This window comes from Pleurodeles waltl, chromosome 8 (genome assembly GCF_031143425.1).
Source record: "Pleurodeles waltl isolate 20211129_DDA chromosome 8, aPleWal1.hap1.20221129, whole genome shotgun sequence".
NCBI classification, from domain to species: domain Eukaryota; kingdom Metazoa; phylum Chordata; class Amphibia; order Caudata; family Salamandridae; genus Pleurodeles; species Pleurodeles waltl.
This window is the reverse complement of record NC_090447.1, coordinates 190,108,877-190,132,119: the sequence shown is the minus strand read 5'-3', so window position 1 is coordinate 190,132,119 and position 23,243 is coordinate 190,108,877. Positions and strand designations below refer to the sequence as shown.

The following is a 23,243-nucleotide window of genomic DNA, read 5'->3' as shown; positions in this document are numbered from 1 at the left end:
GAATAAGAACAGCCTACTTCTGATGCTGGCACCCCCTCTAAGGCTCTGTGGTAAAAAGAGCCTGCACTTCCTGGTGGAGTAGTGAGATGTGGTCCTCTGTCAGTCCTTTGCAAGTAGATGGCATGGGGAAAGGGGGAGCCACAAAAGGAAGGTAACAGCCCCTTTAGACAATTTGGAGAACTCAGTGGTTGGACATTATCGAATTCCAGTGGTGCAGGTGATGGCGTATTCTGCCTCACACTGGGTGTCCATGGTGGTCAAAGAGCAAACTAAAGGAGCTTGGAGGCTGCCGAGGCGGTTGTGGGCTTGCCCGACCATTGGCTACCTGACCCAGAAGGCCTGGGGGTGCTGTGTCCTTGGCCATGCAAGGACTGAGAAGTCTGTTGGCTGTGGTAGCTGGTCAGTTGATGATGCGTCTGGAAGCACCTTCTGTGGCTACGAAAAGAGCAGAACATGGATGGTGATTGGCAAGGGACCATGGAAAGGGCCAAGGAATTGGCAGTAGCTTCTCTGTTCTTGAAGGTTTCTAGCACTGAGTCTGCCTTGTCTCTAAAGAGATGAATGTCTTCAAAGGGCATGTCCATGAGTGAGTCCTGGACATACACAAAAAAGTCAGTGGTGAGCCAGCCATGGCACTATAAAGCCATCAGCTCTGCCTAGCAAGTCGACCACATTGTATGGTGAACTTAGCTACATGCCTCGCATCAGCAACAGCTTGAGAGACTATGGCTCAGGCCTCCTCTGAGCACCTGCGCAACAGAGTCCAAGAGTGAGTGGTAGTATTGCTCCAAAAGGCATGTGGTGTTCAACGACAGCAGTGCCAGGCTGGTGGAAGAGAACATTTTCTTCCCCAAGGTATCCAGGGTCTTGGATTCCCTTGTCCAGGAGCGTGGTATGGAATGTGCCAGGATTTACTTAGGTGGTGGAAACTTGGACCACCCACCTCTACGGGGTGGGGTGGGTTGTGGGGAAACCGGGGTCCCCTGGTGGAGGGTGATGGCGGCAGCTATCGACCTATTCACACAAGCTCTTGTGCAAGTCTTGGACCAGGCCCCCAGTAGGACATTCATGAGGGCTTTGTTAAACAACAGAAGTCGTTCAGAAGTAGTTAATCCTGGCTAAAGCACCCAGGTAAAGACATTCATTTTGACAGCCACAGTGGGTAGCTGAAGGTCTAGCAAATGAGGCTCCTTCCTTTGCAGCCATAGTAGGAGGAGAAACCAAACCAGTAACTGGGAAGGTATCCAGTCCACTGGCATCTGCTAGGTCCTCCCAATCATGCCACGTCCTAGCCCACAGGAAAAGGGTACAGTCTCTGACCCGAGAGTTCTGCCCCCAGTAGTGGTCCCTCCCGAGCCAGGGGGCCAAAGGCACTCCATCAGGGACGGGCTGCCCAAATATGACCTGAAGGGCCCAAATAATTCATGGAGTTGGTCAGAGGTTGCTTCAGCTCTTGGAAACTTGAGGATGCACAAAGATGGCCCAGGCACAAGCGTAACCGCATTGCAAGGCCTCGAATGCCAGCGCTCTCTCGTCTTGTCAGATGACTTTGACGGACGCCACAAAGTTAAAGACCTCTTCGACTTCTTGCTCTTCCTTCTTTTGTGGGACTTACCCAAACACCTGGATGACTTTGACTGTGCTTGGAATGGCTCTGCAATTGATCCTGGGACCTTCCTCTCAACTGGGATCGAGACTGTTGTGGCATCGCACTTTGAGCAGCAAGGAGCTTGTGGGGCTGCACCCTCAAGGCTTTGTGGTGCATGGTGCAACGATGGACACAGGTCTTGGATTCATGGTCACGCTTGAGGCACCAAAGGCAGACAAGGTGTGGTTTTGTTACTAATGTTTTCTGGTGGCAGGTGCCACAGGGCATGCAATCAGCCTTCCTTGTGGACATTCCTGCCACCCAGGAGACACCAGGAGACAAAGTCTAAACAATCTTCGACAAAAGGGTTGAAGAAAGGTCAGCCAAAAAGTGACTGGGGGTAGCTATTCTCCAGATCTCCACTGACCGGTGTGGAAAGAAAAGAACTAATGTCAGTGCACTGGGGTGGCGCCTATATAGGCACTGTGCGTCTCACTTCTGGAGTGGGTGACACCGCCGACACCACGCGGAGACAAAGGACTCCACCTACCGGAGTGCAGGGGTACTGCTCACAAAACATTTTCAGATCAAGTCTGATGCCTGAGGAATAGTCTAAGGTAAGGGAATCAATGGCTAGAAGCCTTTATCAGATCAGTTTATGTTATATTGTGATGCGTCAATAACATATATTAAAACAAATATTAATTCTTCTTGCTTTGATGGCACCCCCAGCTTGATGGTGTCCAAAGCCATTGTCTTGTTTCAATGAATTATCTATTAATTTAGTCTGGCCTTTCTTAACACAGGAAGGATGGTGGCTGCTCTAAGGTGGCACATATCTTACTTTTAAAATAATTTTATCCAGTGTGAGCCTCTTAGTTAATACAATAAATTATACACAGAGACAGAAACTGTAAGCTTAAATATTCATGTTTTATTTCACCTTAAACTGGTCGACTTGCTGAAGCTTTTCCAGATCTGGCACCAGCCTCACTCCGTCCTCAAGTGTTTTCAGGAATTCCACCTGGAACTCTACCATTTCAGTAAGATTTCCAAAAAGGACGTCAAGCTGAAAGAAAATGATTACCTCAGATACCAATACAAGAAATTCTGTTTCAATGCAAAATTAAAAGAAATTGGTGGACGATATTGACAAAAGTGTCATTACATTATGTCAATTTGAGCACAATGCCCAAGCCAATAAAAGTAGACATGCTTGTCAGAAGGAAAATGTACTTACCCAGTAAGCATCTGTTTATGGAATGTAGTGCCATAGATTCACATGCTTTGCATAATCCTGCCACGTTGCAAGTGTTGCAAGTTGTTTTTCTTCGAAGAAGCATTTTTGAGTCATGGATCGAGTGACTCCTTCTCGGTGATACTGCAGATGGGCACGGACACCTTTGTTGGATTGTTTTCCCGCAGGCGGGTGAGAAAAGGAGTATAGAGGAAGTATAGAGAAAGAGATGGCCATGCAAATGTAATTATATATGTGCAACTAAATATAAGTACACTGAAGTAACTGAAACGGCCACAGGCATCTGGGGAGAAGGGAGAGTGCATGTGAATCTACAGCACTACATGCCACAAACAGATGCTTACTGGGTAACATTTTCCATTTAGTGGAATGTGTGGCTCTAGATACACATGCTCTGCAAAGACTGAAAAGCAGCCCCCCATGCAAGCGGCGGCTAGCCTCTGGGAGTTGCAGTTGACTGGAAAAGTGTTCTTAGTATTGTTTGGCCTACATTGGCTTGCTGGCGTGCAAGTATGGCCACACATTAATGTTCTGTAAATGTATGTGGTATATACCATGTGGCCACCTTAAAAATGTCAGCTATGGGTATGTTTCTAAGAAAAGCCATAGAGGCTTTTTTCCTAGTAGCGTGCTTGCTGGGAGTGACAGAAAATTGTCTTTTTGCCTTGGCATAACAAGTTTGTATACATTTCACTATCTATCTAGCTATGCTGTATTTGGATACTGGATTGCCTTTGTGAAGTAACAAAAAAGCTACAAAGAGCTGTTTGGTTTTCCTAAAGTCTTTAGTTCTGTCAATGTAAAACATCAATGCACGTTTAACATCTAAAGTGTGGAGGGAATATTTCTGAGTCAGGCTGTGGGAAATAGACTGGTAGTTCAATGGATTGGGTGATATGGAATTATGAAACTACTTTAGGAAGGAACTTCGGGTTTGTGTGAAGGACCACCTTGTCTCTGAATTTGGAAGATTGGTTCTGGACAAATAACACGTCTGAGTGATGCTAAAGCATCTAAGAACACCACTTTCCAAGAAAGAAACAGAAGAGGGCATGAACGAAGTGGTTCAAAAAGAGGGCCCATGAGGCTGGAAAGCACAATATTGAGGTTCCAGGATGGTACTGGAGGCATTTTGGGTGGAATAACCCTTTTACGGCCTTCCAAGAAAGTTTTGATGACTGGGATTCTGAACAAAGACATATGTTGTCTGTTCTATAGATATGTAGCTAAAGCTGTGAAATGTAAGTGAATGAAAGTGTAAGTTAAATTTCCTTTTTTTAAGTGGAACAAGAAACAAACGGTGTCTTGGACAGTACCATTAATGGGATTAATATGTTTGGGTTGGCAGTAGTATAAAAAACGTTTCCATTTTGCAGCATAACATGCTCTGGTTGTGGGTCTATGAGCTTCCCAGAGAATGTTCATACATTCCGCACGCAACCCTAAGTAACCAAACTCAATGACTTCAGGAACCATATCACAAAGTTGAGTGACTTGGGGTCTGGATGTATGAGCTGTCCTTGATTTTGAGTGAGAAAGTCCGGCCTGTTGAGGAGCTTCTTTTGAGGAACTACTGAGAGGTGTAGAAGTGTGGTGAACCATGGCTGATGTGCCCAAGTGGGAGCTATAAGGGTCATGGTGAGAGATGTCTGCCTGATCCACAGAAACAGAAATTGAATGAGAGGGAGAGGTGGAAAAGCGTATGCAAATATCCCTGACTAGTTCACCCATAGAGCATTTCCCGTGGATAGATGGTGTGGGTACCTGGAGGCACAGGTTGGGCCTTTTGCGTGTTCTGATGTGGCAAAAATGTCTATCGGAGGGCTTCTCCATTTTAGGAAGTATTTGTGGAGGACATGTGGGTGGAGTTCCCATTTGTGAACTTGTTGCTTCATCCTGCTGAGCAGGTCTGCAAAGTCCTTGTCCGTTCCTGGGAAATAATCTGCCACCAGGTGAATGTGGTCATGAAGCCCATTTCCATATTGTCGGAGAGAGTTGACACAATTGGGACGACTGGGTCCCCCCTTGTTTCTGTAGATAATACATGGCTGTCGTGTTGCCCATGAGGACCAAGACAACTTTGTGACAGAGGTGGTGAAGAAATGTTTTCAGGGCTAGAAATACTGCCTGAAGCTGGAGGTAATTGATATGTAAGGACTGGTGACTGAGATCCCAAAGGCTCTGCGCTGTGAGGTCTTGAAGGTGAGCGCCCCCAACTCATAAGTGATGCATCTGAGGTCAGAATGACCCGAGGCACAGGGGTCAGAAAAAGCTGCCCTTTCAACACGTTGGTTGTGTTCCACTATTGCAGAGAGCAGTGAGTATGTCAGTCTAACAACACTAGATCTTCCAGGTAACTCTGTGACTGAGACCACTGATGAGACAGACACTGCTGTAGTGGACACATGTGAAGTCTGGCATCATCCCTAACACATGCATAACATTCCTGACTGTGAATGTACAATTCTCTTGAAACTGGGGAAGAAGAGACAGGAAATAGAGAACCTGAGCGGGACTGGAGTATGCTAGCACTAATTCCGCATTGAGAATAGCTCCTAGATAGGGTTGTATTTGAAGAGGTTAGAGGTGGGATTTGGGAACGGTGAGTGTGAATCTCAGCCTGTACAAAAGTTCCACAGTCATCTGAGTATGACATTGGTATTGTAGTAACGTGCTGGCTTTGGGATCTCAGTAGCCTACGTAAGGGAACACAAGTACGTTGTGTCTCCTGAGGTGTGCTGCCACTACTGCTAAGCACTTTGAGAAGACCCTGGGAGCTGTGGAAACTCCAAAAGGGAGTACCTTTAACTGGTAGTGTTTGCCTGCAATTACCAATTGTAAAGAAATGGCTCCCTGTTGCAGTTACCCCCCACTTTTTGCCTGATACTGATGCTGACTTGACTGAGAAGTGTGCTGGGACCCTGCTAACCAGGCCCCAGCACCAGTGTTCTTTCATCTAAAATGTACCATTGTTTCCACAATTGGCACAACCCTGGCACCTAGATACGTCCCTTGTAACTGGTACCCCTGGTACCAAGGGCCCTGATGCCAGGGAAGGTCTCCAAGGGCTGCAGCATGTCTTATGCCACCCTAAGGACCCCTCACTCAGCACAGACACACTGCTTGCCAGCTTGTGTGTGCCGGTGGGGAGAAAATGACTAAGTCGACATGGCACTCCCCTCAGGGTGCCATGCCAACCTCACACTGCCTGTGGCATAGGTAAGTCACCCCTCTAGCAGGCCTTACAGCCCTAAGGCAGGGTGCACTATACCATAGGTGAGGGCATAGGTGCATGAGCACTATGCCCCTACAGTGTCTAAGCAAAACCTTAGACATTGTAAGTACAGAGTCGCCATAAGAGTATATGGTCTGGGAGTCTGTCAAAAATGAACTCCACAGTTCCATAATGGCTACACTGAATACTGGGAAGTTTAGTATCAAACTTCTCAGAATAATAAACCCACACTGATGCCAGTGTTGTATTTATTAAAAAATGCACACAGAGTGCATCTTAGAGATGCCCCCTGTATTTTACCCAAATGTTCAGTGCAGGACTGACTGGTCTGTGCCAGCCTGCTGCTGAGAGACGAGTTTCTGACCCCATGTGGTGAGGGCCTTTGTGCTCTCTGAGGACAGAAACAAAAGCCTGCTCTGGGTGGAGGTGCTTCACACCTCCCCCCTGTAGGAACTGTAACACCTAGCAGTGAGCCTCAAAGGCTCAGGCTTCTTGTTACAATGCCCCAGGGCACTCCAGCTAGTGGAGATGCCCGCCCCCTGGACCCAGCCCCCACTTTTGGCAGCAAGTCCAGGAGAGATAATGAGAAAAACAAGGAGGAGTCACTGGCCAGTCAGGACAGCCCCTAAGGTGTCCTGAGCTGAGGTGACTCTGACTTTTAGAAATCCTCCATCTTGCAGATGGAGGATTCCCCCAATAGGATTAGGGATGTGCCCCCCTCCCCTCAGGGTGGAGGCACAAAGAGGGTGTAGCCACCCTCAAGGACAGTAGCCATTGGCTACTGCCCTCCCGGACCTAAACACACCCCTAAGTCGAGTATTTAGGGGCTCCCAGAACACAGCAAGATAGATTCCTGCAACCTAAGAAGAAGAGGACTGCTGAGCTGAAAAACCCTGCAGAGAAGACGGAGACACCAACTGCTTTGGCCCCAGCTCTACCGGCCTGTCTCCCCCCTTCGGAAGAAAACTGCTCCAGCGACGCTTTCCCCAGGACCAGCAACCTCTGAATCCTCAGAGGACTGCCCTGCTCTAAAAGGAGCAAGAAACTCCCGAGAACAGCGCCCCTGTTCACCCAAGACTGCAACTTTGTTTCCAAAGAAGCAACTTAAAGACAACTGCATTTCCCGCCAGAAGCGTGAGACTTGCAACTCTGCACCCGACGCCCCCGACTCGACTGGTGGAGAAGCAACACTTCAGGGAGGACTCCCCAGCGACTCCGAGACTGTGAGTAACCAAAGTTGTCACCCCTGAGCCCCCACAGCGATGCCTGCAGAGGGAATCCAGAGGCTTCCCCTGACCGCGACTGCCTGACTCCCAGATCTCGACGCCTGGAAAAGACCCTGCACCCGCAGCCCCCAGGACCTGAAGGATCGGAACTCCAGTGCAGGAGTGACCCCCAGGAGGCCCTCTCCCTTGCCCAGGTGGTGGCTACCCTGAGGACCCCCCCTTGCCTGCATCGCTGAAGAGACCCCTTGGTCTCCCATTGAAACCTATTACAAACCCGACGCGTGTTTGCACACTGCACCCGGCCGCCCCCGTGCTGCTGAGGGTGTACTTTCTGTGCTAACTTGTGTCCCCCCCCGGTGCCCTACAAAACACCCCTGGTCTGCCGTCCGAAGACACGGGTACTTACCTGCTGGCAGACTGGAACCGGGGCATCCCCTTCTCCATTGAAGCCTATGCGTTTTGGGCACCACTTTGAACTCTGCACCTGACCGGCCCTGAGCTGCTGGTGTGGTAACTTTGGGGTTGCTCTGAACCCCCAACGGTGGGCTACCTTGGACCCAAACTTGAACCCCGTAAGTGGTTTACTTACCTGCAAGAACTAACAATTACTTACCTCCCCTAGGAACTGTGAAAATTGCACTGTCTAGTTTTAAAATAGCTATATGTGTTTTATTTGAAAAGTATATATGCTATTGTGATTATTCAAAGTTCCTAAAGTACTTACCTGCAATACCTTTTATTGAAAGTATTACATGTAGAATGTGAACCTATGGTTCTTAAAATAAACTAAGAAAATATATTTTTCTATACAAAAACCTATTGGCCTGGAATTGTCTCTGGGTGTGTGTTCCTCATTTATTGCCTGTGTGTATGTACAACAAATGCTTAACACTACTCCTTTGATAAGCCTACTGCTCGACCACACTACCACAAAATAGAGCATTAGTTTTATCTCTTTTTGCCACTATCTTACCTCTAAGGGGAACCCTTGGACTCTGTGCATACTATTCCTTACTTTGAAATAGTGCATGCAGAGCCAACTTCCTACACCAATCTTAGGTATTTGCGATGTGCAGGCCGGATGGGGATATGGAAGTAGGTGTCCTTTAGAACTAGGGCCGTCATAAAGTCGCCCTGTTGTAGGAGGGGAATAATATCCTGAAGAGTGACCATGTGAAAGTGTTCTGATAGAATGTGGTGGCTTAATGGTCTGAGATCCAGAACAGGCCTGAGAGAGTCATCCTTTTTGGGGATGAGGAGGTAAAGGGAGTATACTCCTGTTCCCTGGTGTTGTAATGGAACAGGCTCTATTGGCCCATTTGAGAATAAGGGCTTGTACCTCTTGTTTGAGAAGGGTGAGGTGTTTGTGGGATTGCCTGTGAGAGCAAGGGGGAAAGCTTGGAGGTGTGGAAATGAGTTCCAGACAGTAACCATTTTGGATAATGGAAAGGACCCATTGGTTTGAGCTGATGTTGACCGATTCTGTATGTAATTTTTACATTGTCCCCCAAAAGGTGTGGAGTGAGGGGTAGGGAGACGTAGGTAGTCACTGTTTTGATGTGGAGGTAGAGCTACAGGTGGTGGTGCTCTTACCTCTGCCTTGGTTGTATTTGCCTCTATAGGTTCCCCAAAAGACACCTTGAGAATATGAGCTTCAAGGCTGTCTGGGCTGGGGGGCAGAGGCCTCTGAGATTGTTGATTTGTAACCACTTCTAAACATGGGGTGATGTAGAGTGCCTCTTTGTAAGGGGGACTGAAGAGCAACCATGGCTTTCACGGTGTCTGTATCTTTTTTCAACTTCAAGGGTGGAATCCACTTGAGGGCGGAAAAGATGTTCCATGTTGAAAGGCATATTGACTACTGCTTGTCTGGCTGCATCAAAGTCAGGCGCATCTCCTTACTATGACACTGGTGTTTATACTGCATGCAGCTGAATCTGCACAACGGATGGAATTATTAGAGACTGTTTGCCCCTCTGCAACAATCTGTTGTTCTCTTTTGCAGTGCTCATTTGGAAGATACTGAAGGAGCTACTTCATTTCATCCCAGTGAGCCCGATCGTATCTTAGCAGCAATGCCTGTGAATTGGTGATGCGCCAATGACTTGCTGCCTATGCAGCCACTCCTTAGCAAGAAGCATCCAGATTTTTGCTCTTTTAGTCTGGCGAAGGAGAGTCCCTTGTGGCCTGACTATTGGCTTGTTTTCGTGCAGTGGTTGCCACTATGGAGTCTGGCGGGAGCTGGGATCTGATATGTAGTGGATCAGAGGGAGCAGGTTTATACTTTTTGTCTACTCTAGGGGTGATAATCCTAGAGCGGACCGGTTCTTTGAAAATATGTAATCTGCATGACGAAGCATGCCACGGAGTATGTGGAGGGACTCGATATATAGTTTTGTGAACATTAGGTTATCGAAAAGGAAGCCCTGCTCAGTGGGGTCCCTGTGCAGCATGACATTATGGAAGGCGGCGGCCCAAGCTACTACCCACTGGTAGATGTAGCATCCTCTGGTGGGGAGAGTCGTGCAGGGTACAAATCAGGGTCTGTACTAATCATGGGATTGGGGTTGTGTGTCCCATGGATCGGGCTCCTGCTGTGTCCCACCCAAATCCTTCCTGATAAATAAAGGGGAACCCTGAGGTGTCAGATCTCCTGCAGTAAGAAAGGCAGTTGAATGAGGAGGGGATAGGGATGGAGGAAAAGTGGGTGTGAGTTGGTGGAGAAGGTGGATCAGGAGGTGGATGGGGAAGAGGAAATGGCTTTAGAGAAGTGGTAGTAGCCTTGTCCTTAGTAACTTTCTTTGACGGTGAAGTGTCTAAAGCCTCTTGGAATTACAGTTTCCTCCTGAATGTGATGGGAAGAAGCAATAATGCGCCCTGTACCTTCCTGGATACAGAGGTGGTGCTGTTGAGCATCCATAGTCTTGATGGCGTAGGTGATGACTAGCTGGAGTCTTTGTGCTCTGAAGGAGTTGGCCTTCTTGTTTTCGCACTGACGGTTTCGGTCGGTGTCCTTTTGTCAGCACCAATGTGGAGGTGGAAGCTGGCTGGCGTGGAGCCGAAATACTCTGTGCCAAAGTACAGATCGAGATGGCTCAAACTGAGGAGCTGGTCTTGGCTATTTTCGGAGGCGAGCCAGAGGAGAGGCAGCCAAAGCAGTTTCTTGGATCCGACCATGCCCTGGTGGCAGTCCGGCGTCCTTTGTAGAGGGCCTTTTAGCGGTTTTAGGGTAGGCAGGAGGGGCTGCACTGATGTTACCTCATGGCTTTCAATATCCAAATGGATGTCCTAGTCAGAGTCCTGGATGGAGAATGCCTCCTCTTGTTCTGGCTCCTCCTGAACAAGCTCCTCCCGAAAGATGTCTCTAGTGTCATCCGGAGTAGTGTGCGCCATCTCCAACCGACGAGCTCTTCAGTCCTGAAGGGTCTTTTTTTACCAGAAAGATTTGCAGGCATTGCAGAAAGCTTCCTTGTGATTGGGAGAGAGGCACAAGGTACACACCAAATGTTGGTTGATGTGGGGGAATTTCGAGTGGCATCAAGAAAAGAAACAAAATGGCGTCTGTTCCATCAGTTCAGCATATTCTTTGGTGCCAAGTGGTGAGGTAGGCCCGAAATGGGCGAGGTCGCCCCAGAGGGCGTGCAGCTGGTGCCCAGACCAACGAGTGGAGACTAACACGAACGTGGAAATATGCAATTGAGAAAACAATACCGTGGATAAAGGGAAGGCGGAAGGAAAGCTATAAACTGAAGCGAGTCGAAAGATGGAGCAAAGAGATTGTATGTATATATATATATATATATATATATATAAATAAATAAATACACACACACACTCACACCTCTCCTTGTTAAAGAGAGCCTGCACTTAAGAAAGGTAACTATTCATTCTTTTAATCACATCCAACAGGAGGAAATCAAAAATTATAACTTCACACGGCATTGCTTGCTCATCGAATATTCCATCAGCAACTCTGTTTCAGCAGACTTAGCAGCCTTCCTCAATCTGACCAGTCACCATTTTACTCTCTTATTATATGCTCATTAAATCAGTAAAAATAAACTACATACTTCGGAATTTGCAACAGTTCACTGCAACTTTTTGTTTTTATTCTGAGTCATTAGTGTCACTTGCGCTCAATAACTTCCATTTTTCTTTCATTCTAAAACTCTAATAGGTATATGCTCATTGATGCAGCGCAAGATTAACCACTTCTTAACAATTCAATGTGTCTCTGTAGCAAACTTCATCCTACCTTAATACACTTTTCTTACTTTGAGTACCATTTCACATATACCGTTGCAGACTTTCTCATCCATTTCATACAGTTAGATGCATCAATACAATGTCCGGTACCTGATCTCGCCCTCAGATAAATGTCTTCAGTACCGTGCTCCTGGCATCGATATGAGTTTAAAACAATCAAAGGGTGCTTCTAGCCTCCACTCATTTCTGGAACTCCACTCGTGCCTGGGGGCAAGCCAGTACTTTTCAAACAAAAGGCATTACCCCCTGTGCTTATTTGAACACACACCCCTCTCCTTGTTAAAGAGCCTGCACTCAAGACAGGTAACTTTCCATTCTTTCAATCACATCCAACAGCAGGAAATCCAATATATGTTTCACCTACATTATATATGGAAAATGTCACTTACCCAGGGTACATCTGTTTGTGACATTCACATGCTATGCATAGGTCCCGCCATCTAGTGTTGGGATCGGATTGTTACAAGTTCTTTTTCTTCGAAGAAGTCTTTTTTCGAGTCACAGGAGCGAATGACTCCTCCTTTCGGTGATAGTGCGCATGGGCATTGAGTCCTTTGTTAGATTGTTTTCCCGCAGAAGGGTGTAGGAAGGAGTGATAGAGTTAAAGAATGTAAATGTACAACTAAATGTAGTAAGTAAATAAGATGTCCATGTAAATGTTAAAAAGAAAATATATATATATATATACACACACACACACACACACGTACAAATAAATACTGCAACGACTACAGGCTTCCGGGGAGAAGGGAGGGTGCATGTGAATCTGCAGCACTACATGCCACGAACAGATGTACACTGGGTAAGTTCCATTTTCCGTTCAATGGGTTGTGTAGCTGAAGATACACATGCTATGCATAGATAAAAAAGCAGTCCTTCTCCCAAAACAGCAGTGGCTAGCCTGTAGGAGTTGAAGTAGTTTGAAATAACGTTTTAAGTACTTACTTGACCAACATTGGCCTGTTGCTTTGAAAATACATCCACACAGTAATGTTTTGTAAATGTATGTGGAGTGGACCATGTGGCAGCTTTACATATGTCTGCCATTGGTATGTTACCTAGAAAAGCCATGGAAACACCTTTTTTTCCCCGAGTGGAATGTTCTTTCGGTGTTTTTAAAAGTTGTCTTTTTGCTTTAATGTAACTTGTTTGGATGCATTTTACAATCCATCTAGCTAATCCTTGTTTAGAGATAGGATTTCATTTATGTGGTTGCTGAAAAGCAACGAAAAGCTGTTTAGTTTTTCTAAACTCTTTTGTTCTATCAACATAGTACTTTCGAGCTCTTTTAAGGTCAAGAGTATGAAGAGCTCTTTCAGCAGTTGAGTCTGACTGTGGGAAGGAGACCGGCAATTCCACTGTTTAGTTAATGTGAAAAGGAGAAACTACTTTTGGCAAAAAAATTGGATTTGTCCTAAGTACTACTTTATGTTTGTGTACTTGGAAAAATAGTTCTTCCAGAGTGAATGCTTGTATTTCACTAACTCTTCTTAATGAACTAATTGCTACTAAGAAATCAACTTTCCAAGTTAGAAATTGAATATCACATGAATGCATGGGCTCGAATGGTGGTCCCATTAATCTTGCAAGTACAATATTCAGATTTCAAGCAGGAACTGGTGGGATTCTTGGTGGAATAATACGCTTAAGTCCTTCCATAAAGGCTAAATTTACTTTTTGTAAATGCAGCAGGTAGCATACAATATCTTGTATTGATGCTCTAAGTGGGTCTATATTTTTGGGCTGACAGTAGTAAACAAAACGTTTTGACTTGTTAGCATGGCATTGCCTAGCTGTAGGTTTGCATACCAGTTTTAGAACTTCCATACAATCTAATGGGAGGTGTAAGTATCCAAATTCTATGACTTCAGGAGCCAAATTGCTAAGTTGAGAACAGTGGGATTGGGATGCCTGATTTGACCTTTGTTCTGTGTTAACAAATCTGGCCTGTTTGGAAGTTTGCGATGGGGTACTACTGACAGATCTAGGAGTGTTGTGTACTAATGTTGCAGTGCCCACATGGGGGCTATGAGTATCCTGGTGAGAGAGGTGTGACGCAGTCTGTTGACCAGAAATGGAATTAACAGGAGAGGGGAAAAGCATAAGCAAAAATCACTGACCAGTTGATCCATAGAGCATTGCCCTTGGACAGAGGGTGTAGGTGTCTGGCTGCGCAGTTTTGGCATTTTGCATTTTCACTTGTTGACAATAGTTCTATTTCTGGTGTTCCCCACATTTGAAAGTACTGTTGAAGTACCTGAGAGTGAATCTCCAATTCGTTGTTGTGTCCTGCTTAGTAGGTCATCTAGCTGACAGTGTATCCCCAGAATGTATTCCGCTAGCAAGTAAATGTGATTGTGAATTGCCCATTTCCATATTGTTTGGCCTAGAAGGGACAATTGAGATGAATGTGTTCCTCCTTGTTTTCTCAGATAATACATTGTTGTCATATTGTCTGTTTTTATCAAAACTGTTTTGTGCTGGAGAAGGGGTTGAAAAGCTTTGAGGGCAAGAAACACAGCTAACAATTCTAAATGGTTTATGTGATAAGTAAACTGTACTGAATTCCATTCCCCGTGTATGGTAAGGTTGTTGAGGTGAGCTCCCCAACCTATCATTGATGCGTCTGTTATTGTAGTCTGAGGCAAAGGGTCCTGAAATGACCACCTCTGAAGAGATTTGTGCGTTTGGCGGTCTAACAACACTAGATCCTGCAATTGACCCTGTGCTTGAGACCATTGCTGTGAGAGGCACTGTTGTAGTGTTCTCATGTTTAATCTTGCATGCAGTACTATTGCTATGCATGATGCCATCATTCCCAATAGTTTCATGATAAACTTTACAGTGTAACGTTGATTGTGCTGTATCTGTGATATAAGATTTTGAAAACCCTGTATCCTTTGTGTATTTGGATAGGCTAAGGATTTTGGGGCATTGAGAATAGCACCTAGGTAAGGTTGAACCTGTGCTGGTTGAAGATGAGACTTTTGGTAATTGAGTGTGTACCTCTGTAAGGAAATGCCTCCTTGGCATGGTTGCCCCCTGACTTTTTGCCTTTGCTGATGCTATGTTTACAATTGAAAGTGTGCTGAGGCCTGCTAACCAGGCCCCAGCACCAGTGTTCTTTCCCTAACCTGTACTTTTGTATCCACAATTGGCAGACCCTGGCATCCAGATAAGTCCCTTGTAACTGGTACTTCTAGTACCAAGGGCCCTGATGCCAAGGAAGGTCTCTAAGGGCTGCAGCATGTCTTATGCCACCCTGGAGACCTCTCACTCAGCACAGACACACTGCTTGCCAGCTTGTGTGTGCTAGTGAGGACAAAACGAGTAAGTCGACATGGCACTCCCCTCAGGGTGCCATGCCAGCCTCTCACTGCCTATGCAAGTATAGGTCAGTCACCCCTCTAGCAGGCCTTACAGCCCTAAGGCAGGGTGCACTATACCATAGGTGAGGGTACCAGTGCATGAGCATGGTACCCCTACAGTGTCTAAACAAAACCTTAGACATTGTAAGTGCAGGGTAGCCATAAGAGTATATGGTCTGGGAGTTTGTCAAACACGAACTCCACAGCACCATAATGGCTACACTGAAAACTGGGAAGTTTGGTATCAAACTTCTCAGCACAATAAATGCACACTGATGCCAGTGTACATTTTATTGTAAAATACACCACAGAGGGCACCTTAGAGGTGCCCCCTGAAACTTAACCAACTGTCTGTGTAGGCTGACTAGTTCCAGCAGCCTGCCACACTAGAGACATGTTGCTGGCCCCATGGGGAGAGTGCCTTTGTCACTCTGAGGCCAGTAACAAAGCCTGCACTGGGTGGAGATGCTAACACATCCCCCAGGCAGGAGCTGTAACACCTGGCGGTGAGCCTCAAAGGCTCACCCCTTTGTCACAGCCCAGCAGGGCACTCCAGCTTAGTGGAGTTGCCCGCCCCCTCCGGCCACGGCCCCCACTTTTGGCGGCAAGGCTGGAGGGAACAAAGAAAGCAACAAGGAGGAGTCACTAACCAGTCAGGACAGCCCCTAAGGTGTCCTGAGCCGAGGTGACTCTAACTTTTAGAAATCCTCCATCTTGCAGATGGAGGATTCCCCCAATAGGGTTAGGATTGTGACCCCCTCCCCTTGGGAGGAGGCACAAAGAGGGTGTACCCACCCTCAGGGCTAGTAGCCATTGGCTACTAACCTCCCAGACCTAAACACGCCCTTAAATTTAGTATTTAAGGGCTACCCTGAACCCTAGAAAAATTAGATTCCTGCAACAACAAGAAGAAGGACTGCCCAGCTGAAAACCCCTGCAGAGGAAGACCAGAAGACAACAACTGCTTTGGCTCCAGAAACTCACCGGCCTGTCTCCTGCCTTCCAAAGAACTCTGCTCCAGCGACGCCTTCCAAAGGGACCAGCGACCTCTGAATCCTCTGAGGACTGCCCTGCTTCGACGACGACAAGAAACTCCCGAGGACAGCGGACCTGCTCCAAAAAGACTGCAACTTTGTTTCAAGAAGCAGCTTTAAAGAACCCTGCAACTCCCCGCAAGAAGCGTGAGACTTGCAACACTGCACCCGGCGACCCCGACTCGGCTGGTGGAGAACCAACACCTCAGGGAGGACCCCCGGACTACTCTACGACTGTGAGTACCAAAACCTGTCCCCCCTGAGCCCCCACAGCACCGCCTGCAGAGGGAATCCCGAGGCTTCCCCTGACCGCGACTCTCTGAAACCTAAGTCCCGACGCCTGGAAAAGACCCTGCACCCGCAGCCCCAGGACCTGAAGGACCGGACTTTCACTGCAGAAGTGACCCCCAGGAGTCCCTCTCCCTTGCCCAAGTGGAGGTTTCCCTGAGGAAGCCCCCCCTTGCCTGCCTGCAGCGCTGAAGAGATCCCTTGATCTCTCATAGACTAACATTGAAAACCCGACGCTTGTTTTTACACTGCACCCGGCCGCCCCCGCGCTGCTGAGGGTGAAATTTCTGTGTGGGCTTGTGTCCCCCCCGGTGCCCTACAAAACCCCCCTGGTCTGCCCTCCGAAGACGCGGGTACTTACCTGCAAGCAGACCGGAACCGGGGCACCCCCTTCTCTCCATTGAAGCCTATGCGTTTTGGCCACCACTTTGAACTCTGCACCTGACCGGCCCTGAGCTGCTGGTGTGGTAACTTTGGGGTTGCTCTGAACCCCCGACGGTGGGCTACCTTGGACCAAGAACTGAACCCTGTAAGTGTCTTACTTACCTGGTAAAACTAACAAAAACTTACCTCCCCCAGGAACTGTGAAAATTGCACTGTGTCCACTTTTAAAGTAGCTATTTGTGAATAACTTGAAAAGTATACATGCAATTGAAATGATTCAAAGTTCCTAATGTACTTACCTGCAATACCTTTCAAACAAGATATTACATGTTAAATTTGAACCGGTGGTTCTTAAAATAAACTAAGAAAAGATATTTTTCTATAACAAAACCTATTGGCTGGATTTGTCTCGGAGTGTGTGTACCTCATTTATTGTCTATGTGTATGTACAACAAATGCTTAACACTACTCCTTGGATAAGCCTACTGCTCGACCACACTACCACAAAATAGAGCATTAGTATTATCTATTTTTACCACTATTTTACCTCTAAGGGGAACCCTTGGACTCTGTGCATGCTATTCCTTACTTTGAAATAGCACATACAGAGCCAACTTCCTACAACCTCAATGTGTGTAGGGTTTCTACTGTCTATTGAGTGTGTTCCTAGCATTGTATAACATTGCTTGATTTTATTAGCCAGTCGTCTGTGTTGTCTTCTTAGGTAAGCTGCTACTACAGCTAAACATTTTGTGAAAACCCTTGGATCTGTTGTTATGCCGAAGGGAAGAACTTTGAATTGGTAGTGGTTTCCTGCTATTACAAACCTTAGGTATTTTCGATGAGCTGGATGTATGGGGATATGAAAATAGGCATCTTTGAGATTTAATGCAGTCATGTTATCTTGTTTTTGCAGTAGTGGAATGACGTCCTGCAGAATTACCATGTGAAAATGTTCTGACAGGATATATAGATTTAGTGGTCTGAGATCCAGAATGGGTCTGAGAGTGCCATTCTTTTTGGGTATGAGGAAATATAGTGAATATACTCCTGTTCCCTGTTGAGATTTTTGAACCAATTCTATTGCTTCGTTTAGTGATAGCAATTGTACCTCTTGTTGTAACAGAACGTTGTATTCTGGGGACAGCCTGTGATCGTGAGGGCGAATGTTTGGAGGAGTAGAAATGAGTTCTAGGCAGTAACCATTGCGGATAATTGAAAGCACCCACTGGTCTGTGGTGATATTTTGCCATTGGGAGGGGGATTGCTGCAGCGTGCCCACCACAGGAGATGTGTGGGGTTGAGGTATACTGAGAAAGTCACTGTTTTGAGGGAGTGGTGACACTCTTTGAGGCTTGAAATTTGCCTCTGAAGTGTTGATCTCTGTAAGAGCCTCTAAATGCTCCTCTTTGGTATTGCTGCTGACCTTGTTTAGCTTGCGAGGTGGAAGACTGGGGCTTGAAACCTCCTCTAAATTCCTGTTTATGAAAGGAACCTCTATAAGGTGTAGTGTATAGAGCTCCCATAGCTTTTGCAGTGTCAGAGTCCTTCCTGAGCTTCTCAATAGTTGTCTCAACCTCAGGTCCAAATAGATGTTTTTTATCAAAGGGCATATTGAACACTGCCTGTTGGATCTCTGATTTGAACCCCAAAAGATCTTAACCATGCATGCCTACCGATGGTTATGCTAGTGTTTATGCTTCTAGATGCTCTATCGGGTGGGTCAAGACCAGATCTTATTTGGTTATTGCTAATTGCCTGACCTTTTTCAACAATTGGTTGAGCTCTTTTGTGATGTTCTTTTGATAGGTATTGTAAAAATTCCTGCATTTCGTTCCAGTGTGCCCTGTCAAACCTCGCTAGCAGGGCTTGTGAATTGGCAATGCGCCATTGGTTGGCTGCTTGTGTAGCTACCCTCTTACCAGCAGCATCAAACTTTCTGCTTTCTTTGTCAGGGGGAGGGGTATCCCTTGAAAATTGGCTATTGGCCCTTTCCCTAGCAGCGCTTATTACAACAGAATCTGGTGGAACCTGTTGTGTAATATAAACTGGGTCTGTTGGTGCAGGCTTATATTTTTTGTCCATTCTGGGAGTTGAAATTCTAGCCTTAACAGGTTCTTTAAATATGTTGTCTGCATGTCTAAGCATACCAGGCAACATCGGCAAGCACTGGTATTCTGAGTGGGTGGAGGATAATGGGTTGAAAAGAAAATCCTCCTCTAAAGGCTCAGCATGCATTTGAACCCCATGGTACACAGCTGCTCTTGAAATGACCTGTGTATAAGCCGTGCTATCCTCTGGTGGCGAAGGTTTGGATGGATAGAGGTCTGGGTCATTCAGTGGTATGGGATCTGGATCATACAAGTCCCAGGGGTCAACTGTATCTCCATGCGAATATGTATGGGAATGTGTTGGTGAGGGCAATGGTGGTGGGGTAGTAGGTGGTGGAGAGAAAAAGTTGTGGCAAATGTGGTGGAGACATTTGTAAATGTGACTGTTTCTCCTTCCTTTTAAATATCTTTGCTGGTGGTGGAACAGTGTCAAGAGTCTCTTTAAATACCAGCTTTCTCCTGGTTTGTAGAGGAGGTGAAGGAATGGTCTTCCCAGTCTCCTTTTGGATATGTATCCTTCTTTGTTTGGTGTCCATGATTTCAAGGACTGGCTGAATATCTGAGTCTTCAGAAAGATATTCTGATGTTCTAGCTGTTTTAGAGAATTGATCATCAATTGTCCTTGAGCTGTGTTTTAAATGGCTTGAAAGTCCTTGTTTCTCAGTATAAACAGATTTTTTTCGGCTCCAAGGTGGTGGATAACTTTTTCAGTCCCAAAGATACAGCCTGTGGTTTCGGCTCCGAAGCCGGACGTCAAATTTTCGACTCTGAAGAGTGTGGACGTCGGCTCGGATGTGGAGCTTTTCATAGATTTGCTCGACTCCGGCATCGAAACAGGTGTGGCCTTTTTCAGCGCTGAACCCAAGGTCAGTCGCTGACAATTTTCTTTCGGGTGGAACCATGGCTCTCTGGCAGTGGTGCACCCAAGGCCTTAATAGGTCTCTTGGAAGTGGGCGTAGGGGCAGGTGTACTCACAAGCTGAGCCGCAGTGATCGGTTGGCTGTCTTCATCCGAGTCTGCTTCGGAGTTGGTGTCCTGGATCGAAACAGCCGTCTTGGCCTGCTCTTCTTCTAAGGTGTCGATGGACTCTATATGCTTCGATGCCATTTTGAGTCTCCTAGCTCTCCGGTCAAGCAGTGTCTTTTTCGACTAGAACGACCGACAGGCTTCACAGTCTTTTTCTCGATGTTCAGGAGAGAGACAGAGATTACATACCACGTGTTGATCTGTGTAGAGGAATTTTGCGTGGCATCGAGGACAGAAACAGAATTGAGTCCGATCCATCAGGCTCCGGTGTGGGAGGCCTGAGTAGGGCGCGAGCGCCCAAAAGGGCGGTTTCGGGTTTCCGACTGTACTATCGGCTCAATTACAGATGGAAGTGTGATCAAAACAATCCCGACGGTAGAATAAAGTTATTATAAAGTTTCCAATTCGAAAGTCTTGGAGTGACAGGAAACACGTCCGAACCAGACAGAGGAAAGAAAACAATCTAACAAAGGAGTCGATGCCCATGCGCACTATCACCAAAAGGAGGAGTCATTCGTTCCTCTGACTCGAATAAAGACTTCTTTGAAGAAAAACAACTTGTAACACTCGTGCCCAACACTAGATGTCGGTACCTATGCATATCATGTGTATCAGCAGCTACACATGCCATTGAACATATATATATACACATTTGCCCTGCATAGTAAAGGTATGCGTGGTAAAGGTATACAAGTGGTAAAATATTGCATTTTAAAGGCATTGCATGTTAATGGATGCTTGGTAAAGACATGAGTTGCAAATAAATGAATGGGCCCATCATACAACCATGCTATTATGCCAGGAAAGGGAGTAAAGAGTTAAAAAAATATGTCTCAGGAGAACTTTAGTATTTGATTATTAAATTAAAAAATGTAATGCTCAAGGTGATTGAAACATGTACACATGTTTTAAACTGGTGGCACAAACATTGTACATTTTCCAAATATTATTTAGCAGACAGACATCCAGCCTACCTCATCCTGAGTAAGGAAAGTTTCTTGTTGAAGTGGCTTGAGGTATCTCTCCATGAGACAATTCAAGTCCTGGAATTCAAAAATACATTTATTAAGATAATCATATTGTTTCCAAGTAGGATTCTCAAGCAGTATATGAGTGTGACTGGCTCATTCAGAACTTGGCAGATTCAAGGCAGCATTCTGTTCTAGTTTGTGATTCCCTACATACCACAGGGACAAGAGGACATACCGTTCATCATTGGCAATTAATTAGTCCAAGCAACGACTTAGCAGTTAACATCACGGAAAATGCAATAAAAATAAATGTATCTGATAAAATTTCAAGTTTAACAAAACCGATGAACAAAACAAGGCAAACACCCTGCATCAATTGCACTGAAAAGAAACGTTGATTTACAGTTTAGCAAAACAGTGAATTTTTAATTTATATTACAACATTTCACATCACATTAAACTGTAGTGAATGCTATTTTCTTTCATTTATCTCAGAAAATGTTTATTAATGACAAAATACTTTTTATGCGGCAGGGAACATTTCACAAGTAAGCAGGTAGTCGCGATTTCTAAAACTATGTGTAAGCTTACTCTATAAAACACTCCCGACTCACCCATGGGCTAACCAGGGAAGATTATAAAGATCTGAAATTTAGCAGAGAAATCGCTGCTGCCTACAAAGAGCCACAGACTTACAGTATCACACATTTCTATTCTGGCCTCATAAAGACGTTGAAAGTACAACAACAGTCTTTCCTGACCTCATCAATGTTGGTAGCTATATAGCATTGCTCAGTTAACCCCTTCACATGTAGAGAGACATGCTGACATGGTGACCCATTACTTACAGACTACATAGGAATATCTTATTGTCATGCTAAAGATAGTACATCACTCAGAAAAAAGGACCTATGGGCACCTAGGAAGGGATTAACACCAAAGTAACCAGCAGTGATTTTAGAACAAAAAAGGAGCTCATCCACTGTCACCTGTGCAAAATGGCTTTTGGCATCTGTTAGTTATACAGTCAAAAGAGCATCCAACAATGCTATGTACAAAGGCTACAAACGCATATCTAAAAAACAAAGGGGTGACACGTATTAAAAATGCTGGACTTCTAGACCAATCAAAGCTTTTGCGGTAAAAAATAAATTTAAGGAGAAGGTAGTCAAAACAGGAGAAACAGCTGGGAGGGAAAAAAATAACTATCCACAGTGGGCACATAATGAGTGCTAAATAATACAAACAACATAAAAACACAATAGCACTTACAAACCAAAATCCTACATGATGAAATGCTGAAATCTTCCATCTGAGGGAAGGTAGTCTGATAAGGGAACAATAGTTATTGAAACTACTGAAAGATCAAGAACGCATCTCCAAATTCAATCTAATCTCATCCCAAAGTCAGATTTTTTAGGTAACATGCAACACAGAGAGGAATACTCTTATTTATAAAATAAACTTGTGAAATGTATGTAGTGCTGCCTAATCCAAGAAGTGTAAGGATGCTGTACATAAAACTAATAATACAAAACAGACTACATGACTGTAAGGAAATGCCTCCTTGGCATGGTTACCCCCTGACTTTTTGCCTTTGCTGATGCTATGTTTTGAATTGAAAGTGTGCTGAGGCCTGCTAACCAGGCCCCAGCACCAGTGTTCTTTCCCTAACCTGTACTTTTGATTCCACAATTGGCACACCCTGGCATCCATGTAAGTCCCTTGTAACTGGTACCCCTGGTACCAAGGGCCCTGATGCCAGGGAAGGTCTCTAAGGGCTGCAGCATATCTTATGCCACCCTGGGGACCCCTCACTCAGCACAGACACACTGCTTGCCAGCTTGTGTGTGCTGGTGAGAACAAAACGAGTAAGTCGACATGGCACACCCCTCAGGGTGCCATGCCAACCTCACACTGCCTATGCAGTATAGATAAGTCACCCCTCTAGTAGGCCTTACAGCCCTAAGGCAGGGTGCACTATACCATAGGTGAGGGCACCAGTGCATGAGCACTGTCCCCCTACAATGTCTAAGCCAAACCTTAGACATTGTAAGTGCAGGGTAGCCATAAGAGTATATGGTCTGGGAGTCTGTCAAACACGGACTTCACAGCACCATAATGGCTACACCGAAAACTGGGAAGTTTGGTATCAAACTTCTCAGCACAATAAATGCACACTGATGCCAGTGTACATTTTATTGTAAAATACACGCCAGAGGGCACCTTAGAGGTGCCCCCTGAAACCTTAACCGACTATCTGTGTAGGCTGACTGGTTCCAGCAGCCTGCCACAACCGAGACATGTTGCTGGCCCCATGGGGAGAGTGCCTTTGTCACTCTGAGGCCAGTAACAAAGCCTGCACTGGGTGGAGATGCTAACACCTCCCCGAGGCAGGAGCTGTCACACCTGGCGGTGAGCCTCAAAGGCTCACCCCTTTGTGCCAGCACCGCAGGACACTCCAGCTAGTGGAGTTGCCCGCCCCCTC

The 23,243-nt window shown here is 45.9% G+C and overlaps 1 protein-coding gene across 5 annotated transcripts in view; it reads right to left on the bottom strand.

Moving 5' to 3' along the window:
• TIAM1 (TIAM Rac1 associated GEF 1) overlaps window positions 1-23,243 on the bottom strand; it is a 537,211-nt gene that overhangs the window by 111,244 nt on the left and 402,724 nt on the right. For all 5 annotated transcript variants that reach the window (XM_069204046.1, XM_069204045.1, XM_069204047.1 and 2 more), the window contains 2 exons: window positions 20,759-20,827; window positions 2,532-2,657 (listed from right to left, as the gene is read on the bottom strand). In XM_069204046.1, the coding sequence (XP_069060147.1) occupies window positions 2,532-2,657; window positions 20,759-20,827 (195 nt within the window). The remainder of the gene's footprint in view (window positions 1-2,531; window positions 2,658-20,758; window positions 20,828-23,243) is intronic.